We start from the raw sequence: 13,529 nt of genomic DNA on the forward strand, positions 1-13,529 counted from the left end.
GAGGGTATTTTCTTAACAGCTTAGGTTTGTTTTTCCATAAGTACCTGCAGAGATCAAATGCTCTGCATTAGATTTGAAGACATCCTGCGATTCTTACTGGAAAAACTCTCCCTAGGGTGACATCATAGCTCTTAAAGTGTGGAAGAGTATAGATAAACAAAAATATTACAAATTAAAAAATTGAAGGCCAGGGTAAAGGCATAGATGAGAGAGAGCTCCAGGGAGATGTCACAAAAGATGTGAAAAAGGTCTGGTTTGATAAGGTCAGGAGAGCGCAATTGAAGGTGTTGACCCTGAGCTCCGCCATTAGTGAAGCTGTTCTTCCATGTGGGGAAACACTCCCGCCAGTGACCAAAGCAAGGAGATAAAGGCTGAAACACAGACTTGCCACAGTGTCCTTCAGGAATAGCTTCCTTCTCACTCCATCTCTAGGTTCTCTTATTCTGAGATACAGAACTCTAATTTTTCTTCAACCTGCTCATTTCCCACAATGTGCATATAAACAACTATCATACTTCCTGAGGGGATTCCTGATGTAAGAGAAACATGAGATGCATTTTTCTCAGATGCTTGTTGGGTACACGAAGGCAAGTCTCCCCTCACCAGCTGTTTGGTAAGAAGCAGCATGTCAGGGAGCAGGTTCACAATTGAGTAAACTGAACCTAAAGGTTAACGGAGGGAATGGGATTTTGAATATATGACTACACACCTAATTACTTATAAAAGTCAAAGTTACTGAGCACCTGAGACATGTGTGTTCTCTACGAGGTACAATGGTTACCATCATCATCCTCAGACAAATATAGGTTTTAAAAATTTATGTGGGTTCAGAGAAGGGATAGATGATAAGAAGAGTAAAAGTAGTTTTTTTCTAGTAAAGTCTCTAGAAAGACACCATGCAAATGCTGGCCCTGAGCTGACCCTTAAAATACAAAGAGACAAGAGATGGAGAGAGCTGGTGGCTGGGGGAAGAGTATTTCGCTTGGGAACAGCATGAGGACAGGTACACTTCAGTCAGAACACCAGCATTGCTAGTCAAGGGCCTGGCTTGATCGATTTCTACTCCTTTTCCCCACTCTCTGGGCTGTGTAACATCGTGATCTTTGTCTGCTAAACACGGATGCTTTCAGGTCCCCAAAGCCGAAGAAAAGAGCTATGCAGGTCCCAGCCCTCCCTCAACTTCTCCTTAAGGACTTCTCATTCTCACCCTATTCATATGTAATTTCAAATCCCTTTTTTCCACAAAGAGAATTTCAGAAACATCTTGTTGAGTGGCCAAGCTCTCAGGAGGAACTGAAGAGAAAGGGAGAAGCATGGAATCACTAAGAACAAAACAAGGACTGGTTCCAAGTTGAGATCCGTGTAGACACCAAAGCTAACGAATTCCCAGGTAGAACGTGGGCGAACAGCCTACGTCCAGTCTCTCATGACGTCCGGACCGAGAAGTGCTTACCTAGTGCTCCCATAAAAGCAAACAGGGAACTGAATTTGAAAAACAAAATAAGGCCAGTAAATTCCTGAAAGGAGACAGCTCTTTTTCCTTGGAGACAAAACAAATTATGCACTGCCTCTCTCACTCTGGCTCAAACATTTTTAAAAGAAAGCTGCCGAACATCTGCTGGGCAATTAATGGGATGCAGCAGCGGCTGTAATGGTCCCTGGGAAGGTATTAGCAATCCTGCTTATGAGACATGAAATGTTGCAAACAGTGGTCCTTTTTCCTTTTTTTTTTTTTTTTTTTTAAATTTTTATGTCTTCCTGCCTGTAGGAGAGATGAAAAGAAGGGAAAAGGAGTGAGGTAGAAGTTCGGCATCAAATACTCTTCCTCACTGTTTCCTCTTTTCCCCCACGTATCTTCATCCTTCTCTTCCTAGCCCAAACAGGAGTGTGCTGATTTTAACTTAATCAGAGAAAGTGTGCAAGTGTCTCAATCCACAATCTCCCACCCAGTGTGCCATGTTTCCTAAGTGTGAGAGAATTTCCCCCAGTGTCTTGGTAGACCCAATCTACTACTCTGTTCAAATAGTTTACAACAATCAGATGGCTAGGGCTGACTTACGGCACTCTCCTGATGGCTAGGGTCAACGTAGGGGCACTCCCAGGGAACCAGATCCCTTACATGCTTCCCTCTTCACCAGAGGCACCGAAGAGAGCCCATCTTCACATAAGCCTTGTCTTTTGTAGAGACAGTCAGGCTGAGAGCGACACTGCACTGTGGGTATGACCAACTCTACTGCTCTTGTGAAGAACATGGCAACACTCAACACAGACCAAGTTTCCTATTCCATTATTCTCTCAGCCCTTGATGTCCTCTCCCTTTACTCTTCAAATTGGAGCTGATTATTCACATGTAAGTCCATCTGTACTCTACGAGCCAGTCATGATACTGACACACAGTGGTTGGAAGTCAAAAGACTTCTCCCTTTCTCCCAACTATATAGTCACTGGGGTTTTGCCTCAAAGTATTTTTTAATTTTAGTCTCTCGATAATCTTTCACCATATGGATCTCCATTGTGGGGAGTCTTCAAATATCAGTGTGTTTACATGAGTTCCCAGTTAACATACCTTCTTTTGGCCACCCTCTTCTTCCCGGAGATCTGAGTCCTGTTCCCCAAGTTCCCAGTGATGGAATGAACCGTGAACATTAATTGGAGAAGTTTTCCAGATCTTCCCAACCTTGCCATCTGGAACTTACATTGGTGAAATTAACCGTTCATTGTTACCAGGAATGGACTTTCCTTCTCACAGGGAACTATGAATCCCACATAGATGCCTTCACCTGTCTTTCCTGTATCTGTTTCCCTGGCCAAGCCCTGGCTAAACAAGTTTTAGCTAATTACCACTTTTTTGATACCTATTTTCTTTTTTTTAGTCTGATCCCAGCTCTACCAGTCACCACTACAGGAAAGCTTCCTTAAGTAATATTGAAAATAAGGTTCCAAATTCAGCAAGATATTCTGAGCCATTTCTGGCGTGTGATGTGAAAAATAGTTAAATAAAAATCAGGCACATAAAATAACAGAAGATAAGTCTGGGGGTATGGGTGGAAGCAAAGGTATGAAATGCAGGTGGCCTTCAGAGCTGGACGAGTAGGGTTATTTCTCTATTTAATTTAACCGAGGATGGTCCCCTTTCCTGGTAAACAGTAAGGGAGTTTTTTCTAATAAATCAATAATCCATAGCAAATATGTTGCCTAAAGATAGTGTTCACATAGAAGCTGTCTAGCTGTAAAGCAAATTTTGATTACGAAGGATGGGATAGTTGGCCGCATCCCTTCAAATCCAGAATTCAGTATGGAACATCAGGCTCAAATGTTTTCAACCTAGGAAATGAAAGGGAGCAAGTAGCTCCAGCTATTGTAGGAGAGGCTGTTTAGGTCTGCCACCTAAACAGGCTGGGCTGTCTAATTAAATTAATCAGTAAATCTATTTAAAACAATTTCAAGTTGTTACTTGCCACTCATTTGAAAAATTTGTCAGTGGCTTGACTATCAGGATGACTACAGCTGATGCTCTTGAACTTTGTTTTCCAGTACAACCAGCCCTGTGTAATGGCCATGTGTCACCAATGTCCACCAAAGACTGAAGGTCAACCTTTTGCTAGGAAACAGCTAACCTAGATCATCAAATGCCCTGAGATAACTTGGCAGCTTTCTTTCATGCCTTAGGCTTGAAGGTTGTTCTCATAGGTCTTGCATAACTGTTCTCTATGCTCTCACACTTTCTCCTTCTCTTCATGGCATTTTCACCAGCAGTACAACTCAGAAAGTAGTGCTTATTAATTTGTTCCCCAAGTAGCCTTCCCCAGTGATGGAAGCTTCATGAAGGTACAGACTCTATCCCATGCTGAGAACATCGCTTGGCTCAGAGTGGGGAGGCACTCCAAATGCCTGTTCTGTAGATGACTTAGGATGGCAGGCTGGAGAATACAAGACCAGCCCTCCTCAATCCTCTCAGCTCTTAAGAGTCACCTTCCTCAAGGGACACTCTAAGTCAGCCCCACTGCCATTCAAACACCCTGATGACTTCCCAGAGCCCACCAAACTAAGGACAAAGTGCAGCCTGGTATACTTCCATGCTCCTCTTCCATCCTGTGGTCACAACAGTGACTTTTAAGCATTTATTTTTGGTTTTAAGGCTGTGGGATTTTCTCTAAACAAAGTATTTCATGAAACCCTAATAAATTAAAGAGAGAGAGAGAGAGAGAGAGATGATCCAAACAGAAAAGAAACAGAAAAGAGGCCAGCAGCCAACCTACTTGGTCTTCCTCTACACCTAGGCACACCCCCGGAATCTCCAGTTTTCAAATTTCCTACACAATTCTGAATTGTTAATAAAAAAAATAAATAAAAAATAGAAGGAAAACAATAGTTTACTATGTGCCAGGCACTACTCGAAGTGCACTGACTGAATTAACCTCACCCTTGCACAACCTCATAGACATAGGTGTTGGTGCCATTTTGAAGCCTTTGAGAAGCTGTCTCTTCTCAAGGTCTACAGGGCAAGTGAGGGAACTAAGACTGAAACCAATGATCTGGCTGCAGAATTGCAAAAATCTAAGTGCTGAACTGTATCACCTCTCTATCTAAGCATTTATTTATTGTACTGATTGAGATACCCCACCATTGCCCATTTCCTGCCCCCCACCACACCACCACAACTGTTACCACCAAATGACACCACACTCCATTCAGATTATGTTTTTTGAGGATAAAGACCATTTCCTGTTAGCCTCTGTATTCCATTCAGCACCAGAACTATACTCTGAATAAGTACTCAATAAATACTGTTAATTTAGTATTAATGTAACACAATAGTATCTATTTCTATACACTTGGAATTATCTGAATTATCACTGAGATTTCTATGTAGCTGAGAAAATATAGAAGATTAATGATCCTAAGATCATACATGACCCACTCAGGGTTTATCTTGGTTATGGTCCTGTGCAGTGCTTAAGTTCCAGTTATTTCTACTCACTATCATAAAACTCAAATAAAGAAAATTCTTTATAACGTAAATAACTGAAATTAAGGTTTTGCCAAAAGATCGGGGAAAAAAGTTATTGTAAGTTTAACTTTATTTTCAAGATTCCTGTTGATAAGGAGCAAGTATTTAGGTGATTGCCTGACAGTTTTGGCCAGTGACTAAGTAGGAAAGTCTCCTTATGCTGCTGTCTTATGGGTCCCCATGAGGGCAAAAACCTTAAGCAAGGGAACCTCCAAAGACGGGTGTCCTTATTTCTCATTAGCAGTGCCATCATTTCATCTATGCTGAAAAAGCAGACTGGGATCCCCCTTTGTGAGAGCCACGTGTGAGGAGCAGGGACCTGGATGGAAACTGACCTGCTGTTAAGTGGGCTGCATGGACAAGGATTTGGACCCCAGGCTTCAGCTCGAAGTGCACCGAGTTCTGGTTGAGCTTGTGGATCAGCAGTTCTGATATCTGAAAGAGGAAGGGTTACAGTGAGTGCCTCCAAAAGTGCTAGTCCTTCCAAGAAACAAATAGGCTGAGAAATATTTACTGCACTTACCAAGGCAGCCTAACCTGATACCTATGAATTCTAGAAATGAGTCTTGTGTGATTTTGAGATTTTATTCTGGAATATGCGCACACAGTGATTTTTTAAAGCATGACCCGAGTTTACATCCTAATTGCTACAAAACAGGACACACTATTAGTAAATGCAAACATTTCTTCTCTTAAAAAAACTATCCTGTGTTATCCTAGAAATCTCACCTCCAGTTTTTTTGAAAGAGCACTTATTATACACGAAGACTTAAAAGAAGTAATTATGTACAATTTATCCATTCTGGGGAGGTTTGTATACATTTATTTTACTTCTTGATAGTGGACTCCATCCCATTCCTCTCTGTGTCTCCTTCCCCTTCCCCTGACTGCACTGTGTGGTTTTTCACAGAATAGACACTTTATGAATATTCACTGAACTGCAAATATAGTTCCACTAAAATAATAAATTATACAGTTGGAACGAACTGTAGGCACAATCTAAGTGATGCATTGGCCGATCCTTGTTCCCTGCTTATGGACATTAGCTAACCTACTCCCCAGGCGGACACCCGTGTGTACTGGGCAGACCTATGGGATTCTGGGCCTTGAAATAGTGAACCTCAACAAAGGGCAAAGAACCATATTTGGGTAGTAACAGCATAAAGGTAGGTTTGACAGAAAAGGTAAAACTCTGTTCTGTTCACTTGTTTAAAGTAGAAAATCCAACCCCATTTTCTTACCTTTCTGAACAATTTCCGAAAAGCAATTGAAATTTAAATTGAAAACAATTTCAGGGAAAACCACACTCCTATTATTTTTATCTTACTTTATTTTTAATATTCTAATCATCAATTTAATATTTTACTTAATATGCTATTTACGTCTAATTAGATGTTTTTTAACAATCTTTTTTTTCTTCTATAAAAATGTGTCAAGTTTCACTCAGCCTACTGAGTAGCCAAAATGACACCTTTGATTGATCCTTTTATCAATTAAGCAGGGCCTGATGGCTTTGTTTTGAAGCAGAGTCCTTGGCAGACCCCCGATGGGTAATGGAACTGAGCTGCCCTGCAGATGAACTTTGCTTAACCACAGGAACTTGGGACGACTGTCGGTGACCCGCGGTCCAGCACCTGGGATCCTGTGCAAACTCAGCATCTCAAATACTTTCACTTGGCAAACCATGCAGAAAAACAAGGTTGTGAGACACTTACGGTGAAAACAACTTTCTCTTCTATAGTAGGCTCTATATTACTCTTTTTCCTGGGCCCTGGGAATCTTCTGGAATGCTCCAGGTTTACAGGAATAGATTTCTAACACAGACTGTGCAGAACACTTTCCCTGTGCGATCTCTAAAGTGTTGCAATGTATAGACTTGTATTCTACCTTATAATTTACTTGGTAAGTAAATTTATGGGAATCTGGCAGGATTTTTGGTAGAGGTCATTCAGCAAGGTTTTTGCTAATGAAACAGACACACACCCAGGAATGTGTGTGTGTGTGTGTGTGAAATGTACACATTTACATACATATGCATATATATGTGTATATATCTATATTTATATTTGCAGAGGAATATTTTAACTCAAATGGGAAAGACTTCTCAGAAGTAATTTATGAACTGCACTGCTTTGCAGAGTCCATCATGTGGCCAAGAGGGAAATATGTATTCGCAAGAGAAAGACTTCTCTCTTTCAACCAGTTGATGTGAGATTTACTTCTTATTCCTGAGGATGCTTTTTCCTCAAGTGAGAGGTACAAATAACTAAACCAGAAAAAAGCGTCCATCAGAACAACAGATTTCTAATTTATAATCTCTGAGAGAATTCTTTGTGAAAATAATTAACTTCCAGGATTTGTTTTGGTTTATAACATTGCTTCATTGGATTTATCTGTATCATGTATAAAACTAAGCAGGCTATGCCAAGATAATCTGGTAGCAGAAAGTATGTTTCATGTATTTAACTTGCATGAAAGGACACACAGTAAAGAACACGTTTCTACGGGGAAGAAATTACTCACAGAAACAAAATTAAATGAAATGTACATCGCATACAAGAATAATCTCAATTAGAACCGTGTAATTCTCTACTCAAATAAATGAGTACAAAATTGTTGACAGACTTTTACAATTTCAAATGTTTTTTAAGCCATTTGAAGAATTGTTTATTTTGTATTTTCCATCAGATCATGAGTTGTTATATATTTTATACATAAAATATACCCAAGTATATACACCATATACATAATATATCTGCACTGAACACTTTTTATTGGCAAAGCTGCCTATGTCTCAGTATTTTTCTAACAGAGAATGTTTTAGGCGTTAGTGCTGGTGTCTCCATGGAAAGGACCATGGAGCTTACAGGACCCATTTAAGTTTACCCAGTTAATATTTGAAGAGCTGACACCAGACTTCAGTTTTGTTTGATTCCTAATGCTGGGGCATTTTGTTCAAAACATTTTCCTTGAACGAGCTGAAAAAAGGAGAGAGCAAGAGAGATGTGGGAAGAGGGCTGGCTAAGCAGGTTTCAGAAATTAAAGAAAAAAAAAAAAAACCACCACTGCAGCATTTCATTAATTATGCTGCCATCTCTTATTCGTCTTTGAGGCGCACTCATCACCCCAGTCCCAGGACAGCTGCCCGGTACGAGCTGCGCCAACAGGCAATTGCCAGCCCTCTCCCCTGGACTGCCGTATTCTGCTCAGCAGTCAATATAGTCTGTACTGTTGGGAGAGACTTTGGCTGTGAAAGTGTGGCATAAACTGGAATCTGGAGGGCAGGTGACTGTAGCCTACATGGGGAGAACAGAACCTTGCATGACAGAGACTAAGTGGGATAAGGTGTGACTCCGGGGACACCGAACTCGTTGAAGCCGGTTCAATATATTTATTTTTCTTTCTCCGGCCAGTGAAAGCGTGTTGTCTTAGCAAACTGCACATACGCTTTGTGCCGTGAGCCCTCTCCTGCTGCTCTCCTACGTAGTCCATTTTCTATTCTCTTTCTAAACAATCACGACCAAAGAAACAACCTATTAGCCTTGGTATCTGCCCACTGGTGGACTCTGCTTGGGACTCCAGGGAAGCCCACACTTCCCTTGAAGTACCCGTTAAAAAGACAGTGGGGATGCAATCAAAACACTCGGATAGTTACCATCAGCACGGAGTAGTGGGAGGGAGCGGCTACAGGGAAAGCACCAGTTCTCTTCTGTATCTTCTTCACAAAATATAAAATGTAAGTACGGACATCAGAACAGGCTAGGTTAGGCTGGGGTAACAGGGTTAAAGGCTCAGAGGGTTCCAACAATGAAGGTCTATTTCTGCGTCACACTTCATACCCACCACAGGAGGATGGTGGTTCTGTGTTCATTAAGATCACACAGGGATACAGGCTGGTAGAGCTGTGCCCTCCAATGTTTCTGTCCACAGCACCACAGGAGGGAAAAGGAGCCCTCCAGGGTCTATAACCAGCATTTGAATACTTCCCCTTGCCGGGAAACAAATCACTTCCGCTCCCAACTCATTGGCCACAATTAGTCACACGGTTCTTCCCACAGAAAAGGCACACAGGTACCCGCCTACCATGTATCCAGCAGGAAATGAGCTGGAAATAGTCAACAGCAGTGATGGCTGCCAACAAGTTGCAAATTTAATGCTGAATCAATGTTTAATGTAACCAATAGGAGAAAACACTTTCAGGTTATAAGAATGAAACACGTAAAATATTGAAACATGAAAACCGGTAAGTTTAAGAACAGAACAATAGGTAAATTTACAAAACATATAAGCCAAACAAGTGGTACAAGGTGAAGCTATAGATGCGAAATGGTCTTTGGAAGACTTCTCAATGATAAAGTTGCACAAAGCCAGAATGCTAACATTTATCTCTGAAGCTGGCAGGAGGAATGCAAACCCTACTGAACGTAAATAGCATTCTGGTGCCATGTTCAGAGATATTTGCCTGTAATGACCTTGGAGCTAACCCACCTCGTCACTCCTGATCCTATTTATTATATTATTAAGGTCCTTTGAAACAGCAGTTGAAGAATCTTCCTTTCGGATTCAACAAAGGAGGAGCTTTTCCAATTCATACAACGTAATTTTTGGATAAAATCATGAGGCCGGCAAGGGAACCAAACACTCATTCTACCTAACACTAGCTTACCCAATTCCTTTCATTGTTAGCAGCAGAGAACCATCTTGATTAAAGTGTCTGAGAAGTTTCCTGGGTCATATAATGAAGAAACACCTGGGTTGTACATATTTCCTTCCCGGTATTCCCCATCACCAGCTCTAAATTTGTTTCCCTTGGCTGTATTCCTTCCAGTCCAACTTTTACCTGATCACCTTCCAATTACAGTTTCCTATTTTAATGGTCTTCCTTGGGAACTCCAGGGTATTTCTATAATCGAACTTCCCATGTTAAAAAATCTGGACAGGGTAGATTATATGGGTAATAGCCTGAGATGATCGATTACAGTTCATAATGAACCTTTAAATGCTCCCATTTAAATGAATTCCTTAAAATGCTGCCGAGGCACCTTTCCTTTCTCTGGATTTTGGATTTTCCACTGATCAAAGGTATATGGTAACAGAAACAGCCAAGGAGGAAATTCAGTGTTGGTGGTTGACATTTTTTCCACAATCTTCTTGTTTCTTTTTAAATGTTTCATGCCCTTTAAGGATCCTGCAAGACAACATGTAGGCTCCCTATCTCTCCAGCGCAGTGTCACAAACAATCTCGATAGAACATGATGGTCTTTCCTCCCTCCGGGACAGCCAGATACAAATCTGTTCCCCTCTGCGGACTCGGACTCAGAGAGAAGCAAGGGAGTACCGGCGGGGGCGGGGGGCCGTTGCTCCATACCTGAACTGCTGGGGCAGCAGGATGTGCTCTCCCTGATGAGGCCAGCTAAGGGCAAGTGAGCCTTTTCTCGCTCCCCAGGGATCTGTAGTAAAGACTGGTAGAACCCTCCAAGACAGAGGTCACTTGATTAACCCTGCCCACGTTAGCCCGATAACAGGGTCAAGTACTTCTCACTGTGAGGAATTTTCAATTTATTTCACAGACAAGATAGCTTGATCTGAGCCAGCATGGCTGCTCCCCTAGGAAGGCTAAGGGAGGAGAGCCAAGAGCCCTTTGCCGGGGCCTCCCCCTTGCAGGTTTCCATGGGCCCATCTGGCCGGGGTCCCACTTCTTCCCCCACTGGGGGTTTTGTGTAGTATGCTTACAAAAAAGGAGCCCGAGCATCAAGACAGGGATAAGGTCAGCCCCTCCCAAGTTCCAGCTGGGATTTGGAGTGCAGACCTGACTCCGGGAGGGCTGGGGGTGGGGGGCACGTGGCAGGAAGCATCTCCTCCTGCTGTTTGGTTCTGCTCTGCATTCCTTTAAAGTTTCTGTGGAATTTATTACAAAGGGAATCAGCTGCTTTTGTCAGGCTGGTGTTACTTCTCTCTCCCTGTTTTTTTCTGTGGGGAATCATGTCCTTCTCCACTCTCTGTCCACTTGATTCTGGAGAGGATTCCTGAATCCATGATCCAGGAAGCCCATAAAACATCTGAGTGGTTGGAGCCAGCACTTTGTCCCCTTGACCTCAGGGACGAGGTAAGAGATGCTCACTTCTCCCAGGCCGGGCCAGCGAGAACTGTCCACGGGAGTTCTAGTGTTGCTCTTGGGAGAGAGAGAGGCACTGATTTTCAGATGTGGCTGACAGGCCAGCTAAACAGAAGCAGGGGCCACCTGTGGCCATCTTTGCCTTCCTGCCCGCTGGCTTCATTCTCAAGCAGACTCCCCATGGGGAAACAAAGAGAAGAGATGGAGAAAGGGAGGGCGAGGGGAGTATTTGGTGGCATTTTGAGTGGCTCTGAATTCACTGAAGGAACCCATGCTTGAACTGTATCCTTGGACCTCTCCACAAAATAAGCTCCTAGCTTCACTGTTTTTGCTTAAACTGGTTTGAACCGGCTCCCTCTCAACTGCATCAGAAGTTAAAAGAAGAAAAAAAAAAAGACACAAAAACTCAAAACAAAACATTTCTCATTCACTTCCTGGTGCCCCAGCCTGGGTCGTTTGGGACCCACGGAAGCAAAGCGGCTTCCAATCCACGTCTGCAGTGGTGGGGCGGGGGAGGTGCACAGAGTCGGGGGCCACAGGCTTGAGCTCCTTGCGGAAACCCAAGTAGCATCTCCTTCTCTTGAAGAGCTGTGTCACCTCGGGCAAGTCACTTCTCCGTGCTGGGGCCTGAATGCCGTCTCTGGGAAGGGACTGTGTCAGAGAGAAGGGTCAAAGAACCCTCGGAGGTTGAAAACCACCGGTTTCCGATGGCAGCCCACTTCTCAGCATCCCAACACCTGGCTCAGTTTTATATGTAGATTTTGTTACCGCACATTTTAAATCAGGGTAAGACTATCCGCTCCGACAAAGACACTCATTCTTCTATGCCTGGTTGGGCACTTGTTTGGTTAGAGTCCCAGGGAAGGCTCCTGCTCCTGCAACTTCCTTCAACAGACGTACGATGCTAGCTAGCCTGGTAGCTCGCTCTCCTTCCTGCTGCAAGTGCGCACGAAAACTCCGACGGGGCCCCCCCACTCCTGTGTCATCCGTCGTGCGCATTCCTCCCATTTCTTACTGTCCTCGTTGTCTTCTCCGTTTTGTATAACCTCATGCGGTCATCATCCTCTTATTCTCGCCAGCCTCTTGCTTCCAATATGTGCCCTTCACCGTACCAAATAGTCTTTCACAAGCTTAAACTCCTATATTGCATTTCCGTATATCCTCTTCCTATTTCGAGATGGCTACAAATGTATCCAGAATGTATTTATCACTTACTGACCATTTACTAGGAGTCAAGTATGTTGCATGTCATGTCTTGTTCTCTCAAACACCTTATGAATATAGATTATATATTATAGATTGTGTCACTTTGGCTCATTTACATGATCTTTCTAGTCCTAAATTACTTTGTCTATAAATAATAGATACAATGGATATCAGAGCTAAAACTAAAAATTTGTTTTTTGTTTTTTAATTTCTCCACTTCTCTGTTTTTTTTTTTTTTAAGATTTTATTTATTTGCGGGGGGGTGGGGAGCAGGAGGCTGAGCCAGGGGAGGGGCAAAGGGACAGGGAGAAGCAGGTGCCCTGCTCCAAGATCATGATCTGAGCTGAAACCAGACCCTTAACTGAGTGAGCCCCCAGGTGTCCCACTCCCCTGTGCTCTCTCTAAGAAAACGACCGGTCTACCTAAGCACTCAGCACTTAGCCAAGTGCTAAGTCACACAGCTTCAGACCTCTGACTCAGTGACACCAGGCAGCCTGAGAGGGTCAGTCCACCATTCTCAGCGTGTCTTTGGAGGCGGGTGGTCAGATGAGAGAGAGAATGAAGGGGAACAAGAGCTCCAGAGAAGAGTCCAAACAAGACACATTCCTACACAAGCAAAAGAAACTTTACAGAACATACCCCTCTTCTTCCTAGATTTCTCAAGAAAACATCTTTTAGAAAAAAACAAAAACCAAAACAAAACAAAACAAAACAAAAAACAAAAAACAATTGTAAGTGTGAGAAACAGAGATGCCCAGAGGATGAGATGCCTCGGAAATCAGCGGGCTCTAAGTCTGGACTCTCTTCCATCCCTGAAAGGGTTATAACCCGAGTTTCATGGAAGCTCGACACGATTTCCAGGAGGAGAAACGATGGCATGTGCTCATACCTCAGGCCCTTAGGTACCCATCTACCTCCCCGCAGGTGCGCAGCGGGGCGGGGATAAGAAGCAATCCATTTCGTTCTCCCACAAAGTTGCAGGTGCAGATAATAATTTGTGGAAAATAGCGGGAAGCCGAGTGCCAGGGCTGAGTGGGGTCAGATGCAAATCCGATGGACGACCTGCCGAGGGCTCTTCAACAGCAGTTCTCGAGGAGATGGAGTTCACCAGGGCTTTCCAGGACAGCTTTGTCCTACGTTACTTGCGCATGGAGAAAATTACCGAGGTGAGCCTTCTGCCAAGTGAGAAAGCGCCGT

General features: G+C 43.2%; 1 protein-coding gene across 4 annotated transcripts in view; it reads right to left on the reverse strand.

Annotated features, from left to right (window-relative positions):
- Positions 1-13,529, reverse strand: part of SORCS1 (sortilin related VPS10 domain containing receptor 1) — a 519,072-nt gene that overhangs the window by 15,650 nt on the left and 489,893 nt on the right. For all 4 annotated transcript variants that reach the window (XM_044240472.1, XM_044240471.1, XM_044240469.1 and 1 more), the window contains exon 24: positions 5,347-5,446. In XM_044240472.1, coding sequence (XP_044096407.1) covers positions 5,347-5,446 — 100 coding nt within the window. The remainder of the gene's footprint in view (positions 1-5,346; positions 5,447-13,529) is intronic.

The sequence above is a fragment of the Neovison vison genome, chromosome 2, assembly GCF_020171115.1.
Source record: "Neovison vison isolate M4711 chromosome 2, ASM_NN_V1, whole genome shotgun sequence".
NCBI lineage: Eukaryota > Metazoa > Chordata > Mammalia > Carnivora > Mustelidae > Neogale > Neogale vison.